Source organism: Lepisosteus oculatus, chromosome 10, assembly GCF_040954835.1.
Source record: "Lepisosteus oculatus isolate fLepOcu1 chromosome 10, fLepOcu1.hap2, whole genome shotgun sequence".
Classification (NCBI taxonomy): domain Eukaryota; kingdom Metazoa; phylum Chordata; class Actinopteri; order Semionotiformes; family Lepisosteidae; genus Lepisosteus; species Lepisosteus oculatus.
In genome coordinates, this window is record NC_090705.1 from 19554749 (window position 1) to 19580410 (window position 25662).

At 39.4% G+C, this 25662-nt stretch overlaps 1 protein-coding gene across 2 annotated transcripts in view; it reads right to left on the reverse strand.

Annotated features, from left to right (window-relative positions):
* Positions 1 to 20833, reverse strand: part of znf407 (zinc finger protein 407) — a 225630-nt gene extending 204797 nt beyond the window's left edge. The window contains exons 1-3 of one of the 2 annotated variants that reach the window (XM_006635671.3): positions 20748 to 20833; positions 5899 to 9903; positions 2134 to 2248 (exon numbers count right to left, since the gene is read on the reverse strand). In XM_006635671.3, the coding sequence (XP_006635734.3) occupies positions 2134 to 2248; positions 5899 to 9856 (4073 nt within the window). In that variant the 5' untranslated portion in view covers positions 9857 to 9903; positions 20748 to 20833. Of the gene's footprint in view, positions 1 to 2133; positions 2249 to 5898; positions 9904 to 15257; positions 20648 to 20747 lie in introns of those variants that run through there. The other variant, XM_015357157.2, reaches the window with a different exon arrangement.
* Positions 20834 to 25662: the final 4829 nt, after the last annotated feature.

Below are 25662 nucleotides of genomic sequence, written 5' to 3' on the forward strand. Positions count from 1 at the left end.
CCTGGGCTTGCGTGCTCTTCACTTCTATGCGTGTTGTAAAGCACAAACCACATGATAACACGATTTTTAAGTACAACAGCAGTCTTCCTGCCACACATGTTTGGCGGCAAGGAGAAATGAAAAGCTTTTTGGGTCTAAATCATTGTTAAATGTCAAAACATAGCCAGCGCTCCTAAGGTGGTTGAAAATAAGAGTACAAAATCAATGTCTTAATGAAAACACAGGGATATGTTAATTGAGCAGCATCCTGATGTGTTCACTTAGAAGCAGAAGTCAACGATAATTAAGTGAGATGCGGTTTGGCCATGGCAGGGAAAGCAAGGGGGTAGACAGCAAATTTAAAATCTCCACAAAAATTAATGTCCAGTGAATCTTTTAAACTAAAGAGACAAAATAATTTGTAAAATCTGGGTGTAGAGGAGGTCTGCTATACTCTGGAATAGCTTCAGGAATTAATCTATAATTGCACCACACGGGTTAGTTTTTTTTAAATAAACACAGCTCTGTACAATCTCCAATCAGCACATCGCTCAGTTTTGATTATGATGCATTGTTTTAAATAAGAATATGAACATAGCAAAATCAACCACAGCAAACCACACAAGCACTTTACTTGGTAGGTAACAGACTATGTAGGAACAGAGCCAAAAAAAGCAGTACAAGAAGAAGCCATCGGCTACTGGCTATATGAACGGCAGGAAGTTTTAGAGTCAGCTAATTTTTAAAATCACAAAATTTCCCTGTATTTCTTTTAATTTAATCCATAAATTGAGGATTCAGAAGACGTCTTTTAGTAGTGATCTCCACCCGGAGACACGCATATTGGCAATATGTCCAATCACAGAATCAGTGGGGTCTGCTGGCTCATCAGGCATTATGCAATGAGAAACAAAACATTTTCTAATAAGATTTCTTGTAGGGACCAGCAAAGATGTGTCCAAGAGAAAGAAGATAAGCGTTCTGGTTCAGATACTACTTTTTCACTAAAATGTCTCCGCGTTCACATGCATATTACCACTGTTCTCTGTGAAATGATGGAGATCAGAAATACAGTAACTGAGAGTTGTAAAGTGTCGATTTTATTCTCTGGTCTGTAAAATATTGCCACTCCTGTTAATTGTTGTTTTTTTGTTGCAGACCAAGACTTACCAATGACCCAAAAACAAAGGACACTCAAAATAACTATCCGATGAGTTTTTAATGGCTGTATGTTAATTAAAAACCATGTTTTAATTATTTAGCGTATAAACAGAAAAGCTGTATGTAATGAATAACATCAAATACCAGGTGTTGCAGGTGTTGTAACATGCAAGTAAGTATATGCAGAAAAACTCTTGTTACCCTAGTTCCCAGGATGGCTACATAAATAATCAGAATAAAACAAAACAATATTCTCACTCAAATAGGACACATTATCGTCTGGATGTGTGTGTTAGGCGGGGAAAAGGCCACATGGTAAAAAGGAACAATATGTTATTTTAATCACTGCTGGCAGAATTCACACTTCTGAACCCAGAAGGTGCGGCTGCAACCTAAAAACCTTCACATCTCACCGGAAACCAGCACTGAACTGTTCCAAGTGAAAACAAATCAGACTGACAGCATTTCAGACACGGCCACAACGCACACAGAGAACAGAGGGTGAAAGAACAGCCTTCTGCTTTCTCTCTAAAACCCGGATTTATTTGCCTTGTTTGTTATCATCAGACCAAATAAGAACTGAGGCACACAAATGCGCTTCAGCTAACCTTGAGAAAAACAGAAGTGTAAACAGTTTATTAAATATTTCTTGGGTAAAGGCTAAATTATAGATTTTTTTTCCACACCCATTTATGAAATCTATAGTTCTCCTTGGCAACATGAACGAACATCCTGTAATTTAGTCAATTTACAGATTGCAGGTTCAGATTGACCCTGGAGCCTGCAAAATTGTTCATTTTCAGCACAAGGCTTAGGAGTGGGAGAAGAAATGTCATAACTGTATTTAAAAAATTTACCATAACAATGGGAAAGAAGCTCCGCGAGTATAATTTCAGTGCTGGTGGAATGTAAAATTCAGACTTTTTAACATCTCATACCCTGTTTTAATTACATTTTTCCCACTCACAATGAACAGAATGTCACCATACTTACCCACAGACATGACACTTGTATTCCCTCATCCCAAGGTGCCTTTTGACATGATTCCGAGCGTCACCCAGCTGGGCCGTGGCAAATTTGCAGAGTTTGCACTTGAAAGGCTTTGATCCTGAACGGAAAACACAGAAATAAATTAATACAAATCACACCAAAGGGAACTTAAGAATTTTCTATTTTATTGTAAAAAATCAATGTTATCTAAAAAACAAATAAGCCCTTATGCAAGCAACACATTTGTTGTTCCTGTGGTCATGCAAATTGATAAAATAATCCTTTTCAAGCACAACATACTTATAAGAATACAATTTTAAGTGTTTGTCATATATACTCAATATAAATGGAAAAATACCTGTGATTATTATTTGTTCATAGGTGTGATATTATTACATGTTTTTGAATTAGGGACTAGAACTTTTCTATAGTGCAGTAGTTTGTTAGTTTGATCTACTTTGTAAAATTAATTAAAAAATGACCATGAAAAACAATAAGACAAGACACTGAAGCATGGTTGGTCTCCAGTGCAAGACTCTGCAGTCTTGCCTGAGTCTTCCACTGTCTCCTGCCTGTCCAGAGCCACCACGATCATCCTGAAGATCAGCACTATATTCATGGCCTGCAATCCCCACACCACTCTGCTTCGCAATCAGCTTTAAAAGGTCAGGCGGAATACCAAAATCAATTCTGGGAGTTCAGGAGCAGCTCCATCATCATAACGCTAATCACTCTGCTTACGTGTAGGGAGGTTTATTCCCAATTATTGTCATTAATAAATCAGTAAACTTCAGATGTCTACAAGAAGAAGCAATTGGCAATAGCAGCCATTCATCAATTCGTGTTGTGCTCTTGTGGAGTCATTAGCTCCAAGGACCCCAAAAAGTGGGTGCTTGTCTCAGCTTAGCAGCATAGCAACGTGTGGCATCACTACATCACAGCACAAAATAACAATACTGGCATGTTCCATAGGTATGGAATTGCTCCCTAAACTCAGGATGCATTTCTAATGCTATATTACAATAGTTACATTTCCCAAAAAGGTATTTAGAACATGTGGGGATTACTAATGTGTTCAAGTATGGTTCACTTGCAGAAAGCTAAAGAACGACACAGTGGATTTTAATGCACTAACGAAGACTGAAAGGTACCCACTGTGACCAAGGCCCAGAAATGGACACGTATTTCACAGTTGAGCAGCACTGAAACCAAATCTCTTAATTTGTCCATTCTCTTTGCAAGGTGGAGAAGGGTAGACTATCAAGTACAGCAGGAATGGCTGGATCCCGTCACTTCCACATGTTCAAAATGCCAAAAAAGAAAGACATTACATCTAACAGCCTTCACATCAAATTAAGAAACTCCATTCCACTTAAACGAGTTCCGTAAAACTGAATAAACGGTAACGCAGTGTCATGTTAAATTAGTACTGTCATCTAATTTGGTCATATGAATTCTTCATATTTGAAATTAGACCCAGAAATAGACATTTTCTAGAATTTCTGATCTTTTATTCTATTTATTCTCATTTTTTCTTCACAGCATTCTTAATATATTTCACTGTAAAGTAGTATGTACTGTACTATGATTTAAAAAAATCCTTAAGTACAGTTTCATCACAGTTTAAGGAACAGAAGAGCCGATAGTGGCGAGAAGTGAAAAGGAAATAATGTGTTTGTGATTCATCAGCATATCACAACCTAAGAATTACTTAAACACAGATAAGCATTGGCAACATTAATACTTTAACACTGGTCCCACTTTTGGGAAGGTACATCTGAACTATTGTGGGCTCTGCTCAATGATACAAGACAAAGTCTAGAAAAAGCTTACAAGGAAAGTATACTTTAACCATTAACGAGGATGACGGTGAAATCTCCCTAATGAAAAGATAGCAAGAGCAGAGCCAAGCCCAGAGTGGTGAGAAGAAAAAACTGCAGGGTTTGCACAGCAGGTTTTCAAGATACTGATTTCTCTTGTTTCTACAACAATTCACTAAGGTTAGAGATCAATGTGACTCTTCACAAATGAATTAACCCAGAAAACAAATATGTAAAAATTATTATATAAAATAAACAGAAAGAAATCCTTTTGTTTTACATACTGCAGTGTATGTAATTACATACACTTCAGTTCAATAACAGGTTGTGTGTCACAAACTGTAGTTGCAACTGAAGACAGCTTTCTCTGTGGAACAATATTCTAGCTGCGATTGCAAAACAACATCAGAAAGAGCCAGTATCATACACAAAATTATTGTTTTTTCCAATAACGTACAGCTGTTATAACGTTTTACTCTCTGGCTTATTTTATAGAAAACTATAGCTATTCTTGGTGTGTGTGCTATTTGACAGGAATGATTCACACTATAACACTAAGTAGCAAATGCTTAATAAGGAATCAACCACATAAAACTAAAGAAATACTAAAACAGAACTTTGAACCTACAACTGTTTTGACACTACGAAGAGGGACAAGATAGTCTGTCTTTAGCAGGCTATTGCCAAGAAAGTAAAGAAAGTAAAATGTTAAAGACCTCAGAAGGGTTTGACTTCAAACCTCTGTAGAGACGAGTGCATGGAACAGCCTGGGGAAAATGTCTAAAAAGGACACAAATACTAAAGCCGAAATCTTTCACCTGTCTATGAAAGTAACTCATCTTATTCATCCAGTCCACTCAGACAAGACTGGTATGAAGTCAAATTTAAAAAACTTTGAGCTAAGAAAGGCAGTGGGTGTAAATTTTAGCACGGGTCTGGAGAACCAAACAGACGGTTATTGATGGCTACCTCACTTCTCGTTTCTGCATTAAGTTGATTTTAAAAGCAATTAATACATATAGTCAAGGAAGAGTAATGGGATACATTCAGCTCTTAACCTGCTGGACATTCTGAAATGGTACAAGTGACCAGTGCAAACCTATTTTGCATTATAAACGACAAAATAAATCTTAATGGATTAAGAATGATCAGCTATCAGCACACAAGGGAAATTAAGTGCTGAAAGGCCTACATTGATTATCTTAAATTATTAGCCTTACTCTCTTTCGGATTTCTTGTGCTTTTAGTGAGCTTTAACACATTTACAAGACTTATTGACTATAATTACAAGAGAATTCAAGTAATGGACACATCAATTATAAGCCACATGTCCTGACCAGACACTGCATAAAGAATCCTAAACTGAGGTCCATTAGCATCTTACTCAAGTGCTCAGTTTTTTTTCTTAAAGTAAAGAAGTTACAATAGTTAGCCTAATCAGCTGTAATTCAGAGCAAACCTACGGCTTCAGAAAGAAAACCATTTGTCCAGGAAGTCAATGTCACAGTCACGGATAAAGGACAGTTTTATTTAAAGGGGAAAATCACCAAAATGACAGCAATTTAGATGAATATATTACCTCAAATTCCCCCTTGCTTGCAACTGTAAATGCATACAAACTGAATGAGAGTGTATGCGCATTACAACTGACACAACTTTAATGTGGATGACATTTAATATAGACAAGTGTAAGGTTTTGCATGCAGGTAGAAAAAAATATATGAATTTATAAAAAAATATAGTGTATATAAACTATAAAACCAAAATGCCAAATAGAAATCTCCCAATTTGTGTTTATAGACAATATTATACTGAATGCATATTGTATTGTTTACATTAATCATGAACACGCCAGGTGTTTGCCCAGCCCAGAATTTGATCTAATCCTGTCTCCCATGTGTATCACGGTCAGGGTTTGAGCTTACTGTCTCTCCAGAAGGTTACGTACCTGTGTGGGTGCGAATGTGGGCCAAGAACGCCATGGAGTTGCTGCTTTTGCACACCTTCCCACAGTACTTGCAGACGTTGCCTTGGTTCTCCTCCCGCTCCCTGTTGACCTGCTCCGTGTCTTCCAGGATGTACTTGTTCACTTCCCGGAGCAGCTCCTCGTGCTTCTCTTTGATGTGCATGAAGAGTTCCTGCTCGGTCTCAAAGGGGTCGGTGCACTTAACACACTTGAAAGTGGCTCCCCCTTCAGGCAGCTCCTCTATGCTGGCTTGCTCGTTCTTCAGGTGCCCGACACTCGTCAGGTGCTGGTGGAGGTTGCTCTCTGTGTAGAAGGACTTCCCACAGAGCAGGCAGTGAAAGTGCTTCTCCTTAGAAGGATGCTTCATAGATATGTGCACATTTAGCCCGCTCAGACCATCGGCCATGAAGCCACAGTCTTCGCAGCGAATGCGCACGCTCTCATTGCGTGTGGGGCCATCTGCTTTCTTTCTCTTCCTAACTTCCTTCTCCGAGCTGCAAGCGCTCGAGTAACTGCTGAGAGCACTTCTTTCTGACGACTGTTTGGCATCGTTATCTGCAGTTTCAGAATCAGAACTGGGTTTGAGAGGAACAATGCACGCATCGAATGGAATCGCCCTGACTAATTGCTTGGAAGGCAAAGGAGTAGCGCTGCCACCATCAGTGGCCTCCAGATCAGTGCTGGTTTCTGGTAAGCCCTCAACTGCGAAATCATTGTCTGCTTGAAGCAAACTCTCCTTTTCCACTTCCTTCTCCATAACAATTTCCTGCGAAGCTTTGCTTCGAATGTCATCTTTTACCGATTTGCTCAGCTGTGTCACCTCTAGGCTCGGTCCTTGGCTGTCTTTTAACTCCGCAGCTTCAGAACTAACATCAAGTAGTTTCTCTGCATTATCCTGACTCAGCACTATATCCTCACTCATGTTAACTTTGGCATTTTCTTCATTCACTTGGTTAGTGTCAGAGTTATGATTCAAGCTGTCACTTTTTAATTCAGACATTTCTGCATCTTGCCCACTACAGGTCTCGTCATTCTCTGAAGTGTTGTTTTCTCTCTGCCTTTCCTCAGTATGCTTTAACGTGCCATTTTCTACACTAAGACTTTCCACAGGAGATGTTTCATGACTTTCACCATCTCCTTCGCTTTGTGTAGGTGTTTCAGCAGGTGCCCGAACCAGGTCCTTCTCATTTTTTTTGGCAGTTTCCAAATAAGTTTGACTCTTCTGTTTGTGCTTTTCTGTCATTGCGTGTCTTGTCATCTCTCTGCGAGTGACAGCGTAATAGTTGCAGGCCATGCAGTAGAACTCAAAGTCCTTGGTGTGCTTGCGCTTAATGTGGAGATCGAGAGATGAAAGGGAATGAGCAACAAAACTGCAGTGAGTGCAAGAGTTAACCGAATCGTATTTGCTTTTTCTCTGAACAGCACTCTCAGGGTCCGGCTCATCTCCGACCACCTCTACTTGCTCAGGACCTGTCAGATTTTCCACACTGTCCTCATTATGTGAAGGAATGCTTGCTACGGCTCCTTCAATGGCACTCTCTCCTTCCGACGGTTTCAAAATGGCTTCTTCCTGGATTTCGGCCTCCATTGCTGCTGCCTCACTGACATCCCCTTGGACTTCAACACTTGCAGCCTGTCCATTGTTCAGAACTTCCACCACTCCATCAGGATAAACTTGGTCATCCTCTGGGTTTATATTTCTGACTGACTCCACACGGCTCTTATGCTTCTTAGTAGCACAATGACGATCCATATCTCCTTTGGTTACACAGTAGTAGTTGCAGAGCTTACAAGCATAACTGTACTGGCGGCTGTGCCTCCGTCTTATGTGAACACTAAGGTTAGTAGCACTGGATGCTATCAGTCCACAGTAGTTACAAGATGTTGAGGTGCATCCTTTTGGTCGACCTCTTTTTGTTTTACTTCGACCAACCTCAGTAGTTTCATCTATGTTTCCCATTGCTTCTTCAGATGTTAATTTTGCTGCAGGATCAGGCAGCTGCTCTCCTGCTTGGATTTCACTTGGCAAAATGTCTTTCTTTAAGATTTTCTGAACATCTGAAGTATTCACACAGACTTCCTCAACAGAGTCTTCAAAGGAAGAGCCAAGGTTTTCTTTCTGAGCCAACTCTGCGTGTTTCTTTCTGGCGATGTGTGCTTCCATCCCTTCGGAACTGACTGTGTAATAATCACACACTTTACAGCGAAAGTGATACTCTTTTGAGTGTTTCAGGCGAACATGTCTCAATAGCACTGTTGAGGAGCTAGTTTTATAGATGCAGCTCTTACACTGTAGCTGACCCCTGGTGGTTGCTGAACGTTTCAGCAAATGTGCAGCAGCAACTTGGGTCGCAGTAGGTTTGGAGTTCTCTCTCGGTATTTGGACTTCTATCTCAAATGTGTCTTTCTGCTTCTCGGCTTTGCTCACCTGGGCTGGTGTACCTGAGTATCTGCTAATCTCTGAGGTCTTTGTTTTATGTCTGTTGCTCTGACAGTGCTTTTCATAATCACCCTTAGCCACACAAGCATAAGTACAAGGCTCACAGAAGAAGCTCATTTCTTTCGTGTGGCGCCTTTTCACATGCATAACTAGGCTTTGCTTGTCACGAAATCCATTGCCACAGTAGTTACATGTGGGCTGAGACTTTTTATCAGACTTTGCTTTCAATCTACGCTTGTCAGTTTTGGAGACTGCAGTAACCTGGCAAACAGAGGATTCTTGGTCTTCACTAATTTCTGCAACATTCAGTTGCACCTCTACATTGCTGTTGATGCCTTCATTTGTACTACGAAGGAGGGAATCTGTGGTGGGTTCAGAATTGTGGTGAGCTTCAGCACTCTCCACATTCATTTCAGGTGTAGCTCCTACATAAAATAAATCTTTATCGAGTGTTGCATCTGTATGTTGTGTTGTGCTGCCATTGTCAGCATTATCAATGCCCTTGGATTCATTTTCTTTCACATTTTTGCCGTTATCTTCTATACTAGAGGAAAGGGGTGTTAATTCAACCATGTTCATAAGGATTTGTGTAGGATTCAGCATCTCCTTCCCTGAACAGCTTTGTTCATTCCCTTTGCTTTTAATTGGAGAATTTTCATTTTCCAATGCAACAGTCTGATCGACTATTTCCATGTCAGAATCTCTGTTTTCCTCATTTTCTTTACTGCTTTCAGACTGACCAGTAGCATGGTCAGTCTTTTTCATTGCACCTTTAATTTCTGATGTTGTACAATCAAGTGCCTCCATTTCTTGACTTTTGCAGATCAAACGTTTTATCTGCGCTCTTGTTGTAATGCTTTGTTTCTGCAAATTGGTTTTCTCAATCTGATGAGCCTGAATACCCATACCACCAGCAGCACAAGAAACGTCTTTATGTTTGACTTTAATGTGCTCCTCTAATAGGACTGCACTTTCTGCCTTGAAGCTACACTGAGGGCAGCTATTCTCATTGTATGCTTCAGATATCTCGCCCTCCACTTTGCCAAGATCTTCGATTCCTTTCCCAGACAGTATTTTTTTAGCTCTGCTTTCTTTATTTGCACCTGTGGTTACCACTTTCTTAGGAATCTTACGAGAATGCTTTCTTTTCATGTGCACTTTCAACGCAACTGGATTTTTAGCCAGAAAATGACAGTGGGGACACGTGCAACCATCAGCAGTGGCTTGATCGTTCTTTCCTTCTCCCTGCCTATTCTCAGGTTCACAGCTCTCACTCTCCCCAGGGTCCTTGTCTTCTTCGGACCTTGTTCTTTTGGCCTGGGAGCCTGCACCATCTTGATCTTCAGCTTTGGTCTCACTGCCATCCCCGCCACCCTCAAGCACATCCTTACCGGTTCTTAATTTCCTTTTATTGTTTGACTCTTTAACCATCTTGTTACTTTTTTCAGAGCGTCCAACACCCTTTCCTTCTTCAGATGATGAACTCTTCTGATTATCCATTAATTTATATGTGCACAATTTCCAGGATTTTAAAGGGATGATCCAATCTGCCAATAAATAAGAAGTAAAACATGAAAATTGTAGACAAGAGTACAATAAGGGTAGACATTGTTTTAAACATCTGGTTCAAGCATCATTCCTGAGTCAATCCGATTTGGAAAATCTATGTTGGTAATACAGCATTGGAACCAATAAAACTGGTTTCTAGCAACAACTTAAAACATTCCTTATTCCAAGGTGCCAAAACTAATGGTAAAACAGCCACAGTGAAATGTTAGGGGTTCATAAAACAGCTTAACATAGCCTGTGAACATTCTGCAAGGATGTTGACAAAGCATAAATAAAAAAAACACTTTAAAAGTCTAATACTCTTTAAAGACTTTCTGAAACAATTCCATAAGGACTTCAGAATATTTAGTTCTGGAACAAGTTGTGATAGTAGTATACAGCAGGGTATGTTTTCCCCAGAGAAGCACCTGAGCTACTAAAACACACTTATATTACACATACATCAAGTAAAGAAAACAAACATCTCCTGTAATTTCATTACAAAACAGTATAACAACAAATAATATGTGAATCAAAAATATTATTTATCTACAGGCTAGAAATGAAAAAAAAAACATAAATTAAAAATGATTTACATGTGTTTGATCAAAATATAACTGTTACAGTTATTATTATATATTTAAGTAATTATTCAAACTTCCCTAGAACACAATGTGGACTCCTGAGAAGACAAAAGGATATAACTCAAACGTATTCAACAGTGTTTAAACTACACAAATAAGACACTCATTAACCCATTCCAGAGTACAACGCTTGGCAAAGGATTAGGATAAGGTTAACTCAAACCTCTACTTCACAGACTACAACAGATGTTCAGTAACCTCTGGGTTTTTACTTCTGCCCCCTCTTTTCTCTTCATATTAATATCTCACATGTCAAGTCTGGATTTTACTCCAAGTACTTGAATATAAATGTAAGCAAAATTAGCAATGTCCCAAAGATACAGTATAGCCTCCTCTATGTTACAAGTCAAGTGGGTGTGTCACCCTCTTACCTGACAGGTTAACCGCAGGCCTTCTAACCAAATGCGCCTAACTACGGCACCTTGGGTAAATAGTTTAAATTTTTACGTTTTTGTGACTTTCCCTTACGTCTCGCCTTTTCTTTGGCATGTGCACCAATAAAGTACAGATGTTCAGCACGATTAATGCTCAATGGTTCCACACTTAAAAAATGCTGGTACACTTAATACCCCTCAATGGTGTTGTGTTTTGAGTCTTGTTGTTCATAGAACCAGTCAAGAGAAAGTTGTTTAGTGTAAAAAACAACGGCGGCATCGGTTTTAAATCTGAAGTACACAGCAAAATAAAATGCTTCACTGCTGAAAGAGACTAAAATAACAGTGCCAATAGACAAGGGTAAAATCCTTCAGTTCAGTTTTGCTGTGAGAAACTCTCTCCATTTCGGGCACCTCACTCATGACTTTTCATCCTGCTCCTCCAGACCTTGCAATCTAACATCAACTGGGGGTTGTTTGTCCCATTGCACTGGACACACCACACTGTAGGGTTGGCAGAGCCCTTTGCTTCTCGTTTCCTACACTGGAAACTCCTATTTTACCTTATGCGAACTACTAAATTTATTTTTTTGCACCTTTGTGTAATTCAATTGTACTTATATAGCACAGCTATTTTTTACTGTAAACATTTAAGTTGCCTTGGGTAAATGTGTGAGGCAAATAAAATTCCTCACCATGATTTAAATTCAACTTGGTGCCAAAACATAATATAATAATCACACAGCAAAAGCAGTGATATAGTGACAAATGCAAAGTAACATTTCTCTATGTTTAAAATATGGCTTTAAACTCTGGTTAAAAATTATATGTGTTTCAGTAGATTTATAAGTAAGGAACAGAAAACTGATCCCAGTGCCTTAGGAATTCATATGTATATTGAAGCCAAAGTAAGATTCAAAGGTTTCTTTAGCACAACACTGCTTAATCCAACTTAATGCCTTTTCATGTAGAAACTGGAATAACAGTTTTTAGCAAAGTTTCTGAGTTTCGGTTCACTCAATTGAATCCCCCCCCATATGATATACTTTTAATTTAGTTTAATTATAGTGAGTTTTAATAGAGCTCATGCAATAAGTCCAAGAAAATGTCTGCAGTTGAACCACAGATTTGTCCATGTATGCTACACAGCCTTGTTGTCTAACACACAACTAGGTCGCAACATAGCAAACCAGACATTTATTCCCATGATGAAGCACAGCAGTTTGCTGCCATCTAGTGTAAACAGGGTGTGGGGTCTCACTTACACAAATACAGTACTACACACAGCTGTATCTCCTGTATCTCTGTATCTCTATATGAGGTTGAACATTTGAAATGGACGACTGGTTTGGAATCAAAACTTTTGGATCTGCATATGTGCCATTGTAACAATTGTAGTGTTTATATGACCAATCAGCATGAGGCCCTACCATTCCCTTCCCTGGGATGTAACCAATGCATAATTGCACTATTGATTAAAATATTTATCAATTTAACAATTAAGGGACAGGCAGCTGTAGCAAAATGATTAAGAGAAGTGAGTTTCACATTTAACTGTATTACAATACAGAATTACAATGTATTTGTTTTTTTCATTGATCGACACAAAACACTGACAAAATTCTATAGATCATCATAATTTAATTACAAATATATAACAGAAACTAAATACTTTCATAAGTATTCATCCCCTTTACTATGACACACATAAATAGGCTCTGACACAAACAAATGTATTTAGAAGCAAAATAACTTGTTGAATGGAGTCCAGTCATGTGCAATTAGAGTGTTTCACAGGAGTTTGGGATAAATATACCTATCTCTATGAGGGCCCAAAGTTGATTAAAACAGCTCCAAACAAAAACTGCATCATGGAGACAAAGGAACTTACAAAGTCAATCTGAGATTAGGCTATTGAAAAGTAGTAATCAGGGAAAGGTTATAAGAAAATATCCAAGGCTTTACATATCCCCCAAAGCAGAGTAAAGTCCATTATAAAGAAATGTAGAAAATATGACACATCTGTGAAACTGTGAAGAACAGGGTGTCCTCAAAATCTGGGTTTCCAGGTGAGAAGTGCACTGGTCTGGGATGCCACCAACAGGCCTGTGAGAGCTCAAAAAAATGTGCAATCTTTCACGGCTGAGATGGGAGAAACTGTGGATGTGACAATTGCCCGAGTGCCTCACAAATTTGGGCTTCCTGGGAGAGTGATAAAAAACTCACATCAAATCTCAACTACACTTTTCCAGAAGGCATTCGGGAGACTCTGAGACCAAATGGAAGACGATTCTACGTTGCTTGTGGATCCCTACCATCAAGCACGGTGGTGGCAGGATCATGCTATGGGGAAGTTTGACTGCATCAGGGCCTGGAAGACTTGTGAAGATAGAAGGAAAAACGGATGCAGCAAAGACAGAGAAATCCTGGAGGACATTGTGCAGCAGTCTGCAAGACACGTGGGACTAGGGAGAAGATTCATCTTCCAGCAGGACAATGACCCAAAAGATATAACCAAGGCCACACTGGAGTGACTCAAAAAGAAAAAAGTTAAATGTTTTGGAATGACCCAGTCAAAGCCTGGACCTCAATCCAATCCAAAATCTGGCCGTAGATTTTAAAATTCCTCTTTGCCAACAGTTCCCATCGGACATAAGAGAATTTAAGCAATTTTGCAAACAAAATGGGCAAAATTGCAGTGTCCAAATGTGCAAAGCTGGTAGAAACTCAAGAATAATTATGGTTGTAATTTTTTGCCAGAAAAGCCTCTACCAAATCTTTTTCTCAGACGGGGTGAATACTTGCATAATATTCAATCTGTTATTTTCTACTTATAATTAATTTAGGAAGATCTGCAGAATTTTGTTTTCACTTTGACATTAAAGAGTGTTATCTGTCAATCAATTGCAAAAGCTCCCAGTTAAATACATTATGATTTCATATTGTAACACAATAAAGTCCTAGGGGGGGAGAATACTTTTAACAGCCACTGTACATGTAGAGTGGATTAATAACCCTGGGGCTAAAGTTCACTCCCGTTGCTCAGGAGAACAAGCTTATTAGTCAAGATTACTGAGGTCTTCAGCCACAGACTGAAAATACAGAGAAAACTAAACCAATTCAGTACAGGAACAGGGTCAAAGACCACTGACTTAGTGGATTGGCTACTTATTTACATTATGAGCTTTTAATGCACCAGCAAATAGAAAAACTTCCAGAATAAGAGGAAAAAACTACACCCATAATTCACAAACTACTTAACCTCAAGCCACACTTTTGTAACACGAGAACACTTATACACTATGTGCATTCACATATTCACACAAAATGCTGCTCAGATACAGTATGCAGGCAGGTGCGAAAGTTATATTATGAGCATGCTTCTGTTTTAGTGGATGTCATTTACTCTGTCCTGTTCCATTTTTTCTTTGTACTTCCCATTTCGCCTGTCTTTTGATTAAATTCATATTTTTTAACTGGAATCAGCTATGATTCCTTGGTTAGCCAAACACTGCATGTTAAATACTTATCACTTTCTAACAAACTCCAGAATTGATGCTGAAAATTTTGGGAAAAAATGAATTGATATTGATCACAATTTTAAAGTGAATACAAAAATGTATATATAACAACAATAATGTTGTTTTTTTTATTAGACCTGGGAAGATGTAGACTTACATTTTACTGTATGCAAGACACTTCTGCAATTTAGATTTGTACTAAAGCGTTAACACTCCAGGTTGTAATGGTCTCAATACCCTGGAATAGTATGTCTGCAGAAAGCCCACTTCCTGCACTCAAGTATAGCTTTTGAACAGAGAATGGGACCTGATTCAAGGATTCAACAGGCAACACTCCAGGGTCATTCAAGAAATGGCTGAATAAGATCCTCAGTCCCATTAGCTACTGGTAAGCAAATGAGCTAGAAGAACTAAAGGGCTCCCTCTTGTTTGTAACTTTTATGTTCTTAGCAGTCTCTTATTGATAAAAAGATGCTACTGCAGTAATTACATATACTGAGTAATAAATAAAGGTGACATTGTATGCTCTTTGGTTAAAAAAACAATAACACAGTGTTCTACTGGTAAATTCATACCATATGCATACATAACGAGAAATGTAGGCTGTTGTATGGACAGCACAGGCCAATGTAAATTAATTTCAGTAAACACAAATGGCAGGAAATTTCATAAAAAATAGCGCCAATAAACTTTAACTTGTAAGAAACTAAAAAGCCATCTTGGGGGCTATAGTACCATGTATGATTTTGCCTCAAATGTGCTGTCACGGAAAGTTCCCACCCTGAGACAGGTTTGTCTTTTCTGATTTATTTACCTCGCCTCACACTGCCGGCTCTTCACCTCAGGCGCTGGTGGAGGCCAGTGACACCGGTGACCTCAATTCTGATGCAGGAGAGCAGCGCTGGCTACGTGTCATTCCACCTGTCCTTGAAATAATCCTTCTCAACATCTGAAACCATGAAATGCCTGCATGCTGACAGGGGCTTGATGCTACAAATAAAGCCCAGGGCTCACGCTTCACTTTGAAGGCATTTGGCTCCAAGAAAACAGTACAACACCAGTTGATGCAGGTATCATACACCACCTATGGTGCCAATAAGTGCATGAGTGGGTGATTACATTAAAAGCACAAACCTTCAATGAAAGATAAAATATTATGCTTTTTCAGAGGTTCTGAGGAGCATTCTAAAGATGGCCTATCACAATTGTAGCCCTGCATGCACTGACATATGGCATCTTGATTCCCGTTGCTTGTGGATTAAGTGAACAAGAACAAATAACCAAAAGATTGGCAAGGACTTTATTAGGTGACAGGCACAAATGTGTTTGCTTGATTTGTCCACTCAGCTCCCCCATTCAGTATTGCTTGATGCTACGGATCAGAGATGGTCAATCCGGATCCTGGACAGCTACAGTACAGCAGGTTTTATATATCACCTTTACACCAGATATTCCTGGTACATACGACCGATTTAAAAAAACTAGCTCTAAACGGTTAGAACCTCGAATCATAACATAATATAACACTAAAGCAAGTCACAGTTTTAATAAATCAATTTACAGAGCCTTAGGAAAGAAACACCTTACAGGCTTCCAAGGGCAGAGGTGTCAACCCCAGACTTAATGAACTCATTATGTGTTAAACTGATCACTAACATGTACAGTATGTTATTAGGCCCCTTAAACCCTAGTAACACCCCCACCAGTCTACGTCACTGAAAAGCACAGATCCCTTAGACATCTGTTTGCTGATCCTGCCAGTACTCCACACTTCAGCCTCTAAATGAGACCTGAGCTTTCTCGTAATCAAGCAGATAGCAGGGCACTTTGCTCTTGCCTGGGTCTGGCTTGCACAGGGGTGGAATTGTGAAACCTGTAACTGATCCACAGACATTTAGAGACTGCTGCACCTGGTCTGTAGTGAGCTGGGCCATGCACATGCTGAAAGTGAATATGCTTGAGGAGTTAGCCAGAAAAAAGGCATGACTTTTGCAAAATTCATCATATAGGCACATGATAAACAGTGAAAAGCCAAACCACTACAGGTTTGAGAAGACTGTCATTATAAGTCTCAAGTAAAAATCCTCTACCTCAAAAAAGAATGAGAATTACAGTTACCCTCCTGTAGAATACATCAGCATCTTTACCCCATGTTAATTTATTTCCTCTGATTTTCACCTGCTCTTCATCCTTGAGCACATACTGATGTTCGTCTTTTCAAAGCCATTCTCCCTATTCACAGGTTGTAGTTTGTTTGGAGGACAAATCATACCTACAACTTCCATTCTTAGGCTAGGAATCTCACTTCATTCATGCACTTTGTAATTTGATCCGGAGTCCTGCGTGACATTCAGTCTTCTCTATCACATGAGATCCCACCACCCAAACTACTGAAGAAACCCTTTGTGGGCCACTATCACTATGAACACAGATGACTGTCTTCACATGGAGGCAGTGAGTCCACAGTGTTATCCATAACACACCATACACAAAGACAGCATACTAATCCGACAGTGTACAAAGTTCAAGCGGAAAATGTAAAACAATGGATAACATAAAAAAAAGCCTAACAAAAAGCATAAAAAGGATTTTTCCACACAAAAAAAAAGATCAGAGTTAAGAACACAGCTGTAAATTGCTTTAAAGGATTATGCGAGGTTTATTTGTTACCAAAGGTGAAAAAACATTAAACCAAGTTGTTAAAAGCCATTTAGAAAATACTGCTACAAACGTTAGTTATTGTAACAACTCTTTCAAACTAACCTCGTAAATAATAGTTTACACCTTTCATTGGGGGGGGGTTCATTCAAAACAAAGAATCATGCCATTAAAGAACCCTCTTAAGGAACTCCTGAGGCACTTGTTTTTTTGTGAAACACATCCATCTTTGCCAAAGCTCCTCACTTCAATATGGCAGTGTTAAATATAAACTGATAATAAACAAGAAGCTGTAAAGCTGTTTTTTAGAGAACAGATTTAAGTCAGTTGCATTGATATGCTCTCTACTGGACCTTTCACAGAAAATAAATAAAAAGCAATGGTTAAATATATGCAGTGCTGTCTTCACCACTAAATGAGACAATGTTATTTGTATTTACAAATTCTGTTGTTTCTTTTTTTAATTATGTAACAGTGTACTATAAGTTTGCCATATTACAATTTAGGAAATCTTTGTTCATACGCTGGTGCTTTCAATACAGATGCACTAACGTGTAATATCAGAATGAAGCCTTCTGCAGTTCATTATATTAGCTTACAAGCTGTCTAAAAGCAAGGTTGCAGATTTTGCAACCTGTCTAGGGAATGCTCTGTGCTACTTAAAGTCAACTTATCAAGAATAGCTGATATTATTTCCCCCTCTGGCTAATGATAAAACGCACCTGGATTCTGAGAAGAAAAGCCTTCAATTCATTTAGGACAGGAAAAGAGGTCACTTAATATTACACTCAATGTGCCAATATTGTTCTATGTTTCTAATGAACAAAAAACCCATTTGCCAAACTTAAAGGCTGAGGAAAACTGCTGACAGAATTTGCCTCCAGGAAGCTCGAGCAGTCTTCCTTCCAAGACAGATGCAGAGTCCCCTTGGAGAATAAATAACACCATTAAAATGACAATGAATGTAGAAATCTGTATTAAAGAGGAATACTTTAAATTACCAGCCTGGTTGCACTTAATCTACTCATTGGTATAGCCTCACAGCATTCAGGGATAGAAACAAAAGACAAACAGGAAAACTATAAACCACTGAAAAAAAAATAGTTTCAAATTTCAGTATCAAATTTTGCTGTATATTCTTAGGCAACTGAGAAACTAATCATTGCCTTAATGATAAAACAATCCAATGTCTTTTACAGTGTTAAGAAAAGATTTAAATTTCTAAATTATTTACAATATAGATAAGTGTGGCATACGAAAGTAATAGCAGCGCATTACAAATGGGCCATACCAAGATTTAGAACATGAAATAGAGCTTCCCAATAGCTCACTAAGGAAAGACCTCCGCACTGACTAGAGATATGGTCTACAGCCCAGAGATCACTGTGTCAAATCTGGGCTGTGCATGACCACAGGAAATTCGAACCGCCTTAGAAGACATTCTAGGCTGGCAAACACTTAACAGATGACATTCAAGATAGACAAGTCAATTCAAGACAGATATAAGATGGTGAAATACTAAGTATGCCACCTTTTAAAAAAAAAATCGTTCCAAGCATCACCTGAGGATGGCAAGGGAATAAAAATGAAATAAGGCAAACAATGCTAGGATATAAAGTTTAAAGCGTATAATTAAAATCAAGAGATACTAACAGTGTAGAATGCAGTAGTTATGCCTCACCATATAAAAATTCATGTTTCTGCCGTGGTATCAGCCCAGAGAAAAGTAATTCTAATGCTTAAAAAATATCCTGACAGGCTTACAGAACTGAATTCTGTTAACCTTGAATAAAGAAGACTGTGAGTGGACATGATTCAGGTATTCAGAATCTTTGAATGCACTGGCAGTTATTCTAATGGACCACTTCAAATGCTTTGACAAAACACAAAACAGAGAACACAAACGGAAATAACAGGGCTGTGCGTTTTAAGCACAGGCAACACTTTTTTATTTTATTTGACATTGGGTTTGTGGGAGTCTAAAACAAGCTACCCAGCCATGTTGTCAAAATGGATACCACGGTATCTTCTAACAGCTAGCTGGAGGTGGTCTTCATATCATCAAGCTTCAAGCTACCCAACAATCTATGTGGGCTAGTTGTTTACAGAGCGGCATGTACTTAGCAGACCAACTTAGGGGTTTGCAGGACTGAAATTAATCAAGGTTCCTAGCCACCCTGCAATTCCTAACCAGCTACCAGCAAGACTGCAGGGTTATCAGCAAGAGCTCCATAGTTGCATCGGATGCCTTTGCTGTGTCTTGTCAACTGTGAAGCTGCAGCCCAAGAGCACCTATATTGACATAGTCACTCTTGTGCTACGTTGCAGCAACGAGTGGAACTAAATTACAATGGTCAGTGCCAAAGTATAAAAAATTAAAAGGGGTTTCTCGCATAAAGGGATAATGCAAGAATTTCAACTACTAAGCTCCACCATTTAAAGGCCACACACTAACCATGTTAGTGCAGTACGCAGATAAAACTTTACAATTTATTATTAGTAGCAGTAATAATAATAATAATAATAATAATAATTGCTTACACTTATATAGTGCTTTTCTGGACACTCCACTCAAAGCACTTTACAGGTAATGGGGTCTCCCCTCCACCACCACCAATGTGCAGCCCCACCTGGATGATGCGCCGGCAGCCATAGTGCGCCAGAACGCTCACCACACATCAGCTAGCAGTGGGGAGGAGAACAGAGTGATGAAGCCAATTCAAAGATTAAAATATGAGTAGTAAGAATGTGAAGAATAGAATACGGTATGTGACTTTTAAATGAACCTTTTTTTTATCTGATCTCAACTGCCCTCGCCTATAGAATCACGATGCCCACCTATGGCGGTTACCACCTGAAGAAGCAAGTCTTGCTAACCTCAGCGGGTCGGTTCAAATCAACAGGCACAATCTCATTTGCATATCGGTGCACTGCCAGCTCACTGCCCTGCCTCAACAGTAAACTTATATAACACAAAACAAATGCACAGCACTTCACCCACACGTCTACCTGTTAACAGCCCGACTAGGCGCCAGGCACGGAATCTTTAACACGTTCTCCTTAAACTCTTACGGATAAGCTTTCACGTACAATGTTCAGCAGTATGTTCAGGAGAGCACGGCGCCATCGCCGAAGAAGCGACTTGCGCAGCGGACTGCTCTTCTGTTCAAAACAACCCCTACTACACACTCACTACATGCAACTACACTAAAACTGAGCAAAAGCCAAAGCATGGGACGGTATGACAATAGTCCCCTGTGTCCCCAGGGCAAAATGCATTTAAAACCCAAACATGCCCCCAGTTTCTCTTGCTCTGCAAGTATTTCCCTAGTACGACCAAACACTTCCCCAACTTCGAATCTATGGTAGACGGCCCTAATTGACTGACGGGAAGCTAAACCAATGAGAAGTCTCCGCCAACCCGTCTGTCCAATCTAGAAAGGTAAAGGGCGGGACTAACGAGCCTACAGCCTCGAAAAACGACGGCATCGCAGAGGCCCAAAAAGCCAGTAAAAAGCGACTTCAGCTGAAACGGGGTGTACAGGCAAAATAGCTTGATCTGAATTCACTGCAAGCTGCCCTGTGCTCTTGAAAGCAGGGACATCGGTGTAAATCGTCGCTGTTAAGGTTAATAAAAGGTGCTTACCCGCTGTAAAAGCCCAGCGTTTCCTCCGTCCGCTCCCCTGCTCTTAGTCACCAGTGGCGTGCCGTAGCAGCAGTTCTGCGTCACAGGCGGCCGGCGTGGGGGGGCGGAGAGACAGAGCGCCTCTGATACATGCGGGGCTGCGCAGGAAGGCCCTGCGTTGAAGTTTAGTGCGAAAAAGCATAGGAAACTGCTAGGAAAATATGAACAGATATCTTTATTGGTATACGTTCATGTTTAAGGTGCTTTTTATTTAATATTGTATATGTATAAAAGCCATGCTAATGAATGGCTTGTATTTTAAATATACAAAAAATAAATGAATGTACATAAAAGGTTTCACAGACTGACATAAGATCTTCTCTTAAACTTGTTTACCTTAAATATAATTAAATAGTCTGAGATCAGCACCTTTAAGGGCTTTAGAACCTGCTGGATAAAGAACCTGGTGTCCTAGTCCTGTGGTCCACAGCACTGGATCCATTTCTATCTAAAGAGCAAAAGTGAATTTGTGACACCCAAGAAAAGGCCTTCTCCCTTTGGCTACTGGACACACCCAATAATTTACACATGCCACACGCAGTTATGACTTTTAGGAGGCACGGGCGTCAAAATGGCTTCATGTTTGAATTCAGTTTCATGCCTACGTTTGCCTACGATTTATTACTAATTCCTCTATTTTCACAATTTTTTTCAGCAAGCATGTCTTTAAAAAAATAACGAACAATACCATGACATTTTGTTTCCCAGTTGCAAAATTATAAGGGTTGCAAACATGGTATTGTATAATAAACTGGCAAACTATGGCATGCAATTTTTTATTCCACAAAACCAGATAATATTAATTGGAACAGCACTACCAGATTTTAAAATGGATATTTAGAACCTAACTATGATACATTAAGATGTATATGTGATACATGTAAAAGTATGCCTACTTTCTGGTACATGGTTTCTCAAAAGACCTGTAAAGGTTTCTCAACTGGGCTGCTCCCTCAGCATGCAGCTTTCTGACCTTCAGCTTCATCTTCTTATATGGTCAATAACATCTGCTACTATGTTTTTAAAAAAAGAATGTGTAACAAATTTCACAATATTACATTGTAAAAAGAACTGTATGCACTTCTATACATCTACATTCATATTGTATGCAGATGCTATGAGAAATGAAAACCCAGAAATGATAACGTAGTTTAGCACTTTCTTCACCCGAATTGTATTTAAAAAATATCAGACCAAGACAAAGTGTCTCTTATAATCTTGCTTACAGAGTGTTAAATTGTCTTAACCTTGTTGCCTACCATCACAGGCCATGAGAATTCAGGCAAGTTCCAGCACATAATCTGATATTTTTTACCAGTCTCAGTAATGTAGACTTTAAGCTCACCATGTTGCTGTTAGCAGATTTATAGGGTAATATTACCCTGTGTCTCTTGTAGTTTCCTGTGTGTTTTAGCATACTGGACAGGTCTATATGTAAAACCCAGTGACTTCATGTGAGAGCTATAAAATGCCACAACAAACACAAGGTTAAGTTACAGTATAGTAACCATGCACAGATACCATGGTACAGTACATTCTCCATATCTAACTCTCAGAAGAGTAGTTTAATTCTCAATTTCATGGTTGAAAGATAAATGCTTCTCCAGTGACTCACTTTCCTGAGACCGTTACATGATGGCAAAGAATTCTGTTTTTGCACAGTAGTCGTTTTCTGAATAACAAATATATTGAGTGAAAGCTTTGTTTTTCTCTTGCTTCCTTTCTTTGAATGTACAGTATTGTGACGGCTTGAGTTTGACCCCGGTCTTTCGTCATGTCTTCCTCATTTCAGTTTGTGGCTCCACAAAGGATAAGAATTCCTTTTTTTCTGAGACGGTGAAAAACAAATTACAAAACACGACTGTCCCTGGGCTGAATTGAGTGACTCTGTGAGGCAGAGTGACATGTTCCCGAGGAACAAGCAGGAGTAGGGCTAGGAATGAGTGACAGACAGAGAGAGTGACAAGGACTCAGCCTGTCCACTTGCACTGTCCCTGTCAGGCCCTGCAAGCTTAATAAAGGGGCCTGATGGAGGGCTAATGCACTTTCACACAGCTGCAATCTTTATTTGATCTTGTCTGGAAATTAATGAAACTCTTAAGGAGTTCATAAACTGTCTGTGAGTGATTTTCTGATGTATATACAGAGCTTTTCCACAAAGTTTCCAGCAATGTTCTCTCAACAGTGTGGTTGGCTGGCTGCGGCAACACTAAACTGTAGGAAAACACCTAGAAAACTCCACTTCCTTTCTTTAAGGAATATTTAACCATGGAGGCCACCAAGCATTACCCCATCAGACAGTTTTTAGTTTTTTATTCATCCCAGTGAATATTTCTGGAATTTGTATAGATGTTAAAAAAGTTCTATCAATTTTGACCAAATCTGTTGCGCACAAAGACTGAAGAAGTTTTGTTCTACTATATCCACAAAACGTGCCTTTTGATTCTGCATTGAAAGTGTGATTTTATCTCTACAATCTGCAAGGGTTTGTCAAACTAGAGAAGGTGGAACTATGCATCAGCATTATAGGTATTATGCAATCCGAGAAGACCATAACATCCTCTCAGCTGGTGGTAGCACACAATGATTGTGGTGATGATGTTCTCAATGACTAGAGTTTAGACTGCAGCAATTTCTGGACTGTGTTAAGTGTCCCATAAGGATCATGTTTCCCAAACCTGATGAAAAGTCAGCCACCCTATAGCAAGGTGAAACAGACCATTAAACTTGTTAAAGACTTTTGTAACTCCTTTAGAAATCACAATTTTGAAAATATACCATACATTGGATTTTGCATTTAAAATACATGAGAAAATTGAGAAACAGATACAAATCAGTGCCTTCCTGAGACTCAGGAAACAGGATAATTGACTGAAAGTGAAAACAAACATTTCGAATATGGAATGAAGCAGTACAGAGGGATCATAGATCTGAAGTTATCCTCTGGCCAAAGAGCTGGCCCTATGTGTTAGACTGTTATACAGCTGAAGCACCAATTTAAACACAATGTATCCTCTCACCTAACCCATCACCCTCTCCATCAGTGTGACCTCTGCCCCCATGCCTTTCCCACTGTGAATGATAAGCAGCAGAGTTACGGCATTTCGTTTGTGTGCTGAAAGCTGAATGTCAGACACAAAGAAATTGTTTTCCTTTTCTCAAAATCGGGCAGAGTGGAGTGAGGTGTCAGACTCACTCTTCTGGGCCACAATATAACTCCAGGCTTCCCGTGTGGCACCACAGCAACCCCTGCTGGCTGAAATCCTTGGACGCTATTTAATTGATGGCCAGCGATAAATCACAGGGTACTGGGACATTTTTCACCATCTGAAGATGGATTAGCCTAACTGCCTTAATTGATACGTCCGATAGGCCGACAAGCCCAGAAGATGATGAATTCATTTTTTCATTATTTTCATTCCATTGTTTACTTTACTCTAATTGTACAAATTAATCATTGTTGATGACGTCTGGAATGGTATGCTTAAAAGCTTAAAGCTCATCTGCCATTATTTAATTCTTGACATATTTAGCATCTTTCCCAGACCCTCCATAACATTTAAAAGAACAGGGACCCTTTGCCTCCCAGTGTTAAAAAGGTAATTTAGTTCAGTTACGTTTACTGATTTTAGTAGGTTGCTTCAAGCTAAATACAAGTAAAACGCTGATCTACATTATGATCCATCCATCCATTTTCTTACCACTTCCTCCAGTTTAGGTCATGGGGGAACTGGAGCCTATCCCAGTAAGCAATAGGCAAAATGCACGATACATCCCGGATGGGATGTCATTCTGTCACAGGTCACACACAGACACACATTCCCACCAGGGCCAGTTTTTCCAGAGGCCAGTTCACCTCCCAGTATATCTTTGTACTGTGAGAGGAAACAGGAATACCTGGCGAAAACCCACACGCAGACATGGAGAACATACAAATAGCACCAACAACAGTCCAGAATTGGACCAAGTAGGCCAGCACAGCAAGGCAGCATCATTAACCACTGTGCCACAAGGTATTGAATCAGTGTTTTTAAAAGCATAAATGTCAGACCTGACCCTTTGTGTATAAAATTGGTTTAAACTATTAAAATGACATGAAAGCATTAATTCTGTGTGGAAACATTTGCTAAGTAAACTGTACACATTTGTACAGTATAAATGGATGTGCTGAGGATAACGTCTTGGTCTAAATACCACTCCGTTAGTAAAGTGGTAATGTGTACTAAATACAAACACATTTACAACCAAACCCATGTGAAATGTATAATGAAGCAGCGAGCCTTCAGCAACAAAATCCCACTTTCCAGTTTAAGCAGCTGAGAACAGTTCAAAGCATATAATTTCTTTTTCGTCTTTCTGGCCTATAAAGATGAAAGTGCCCCACAATCTCTGCTCAAACGCTCCCTGTCATCTGCAAAACAAGAGCTACCCAACAGACACACCTGCTGCTTGACATCAAGACTTCCTCGGCACTTCTAAGCGTTTATTCATAAAACCCAAGGCAACAAATCAGTCATTCCTGAGGCCCATTCACTGCCTTTAAAGTCAGCAGTAGCCTTATACAGTATAATGCCAGTCTTGGAAATCTTATTTGCTATGATTTATGTCATATTCAACACTCTTCAGAAGTCACCATCTGGGATATAACTATTCTCTCACACTGCAGGAAACATGGTACCTCAAGCCTGTCCCAGTTTCACTGGGTACGAGGAAGGATGGAGACCTTGTGGGTGAACAGCACACTATCAAGAGTTGTTCACTTGAGTGCATAAAGAGGACCTGAGTATTGGTCCTGTATGCCCTTCCTTCACTAATAAAAGGTCCAAAACAGGAGCCAAAGCAGACCTTGAAGACATTTGGGCTCCCAAGCCACTGT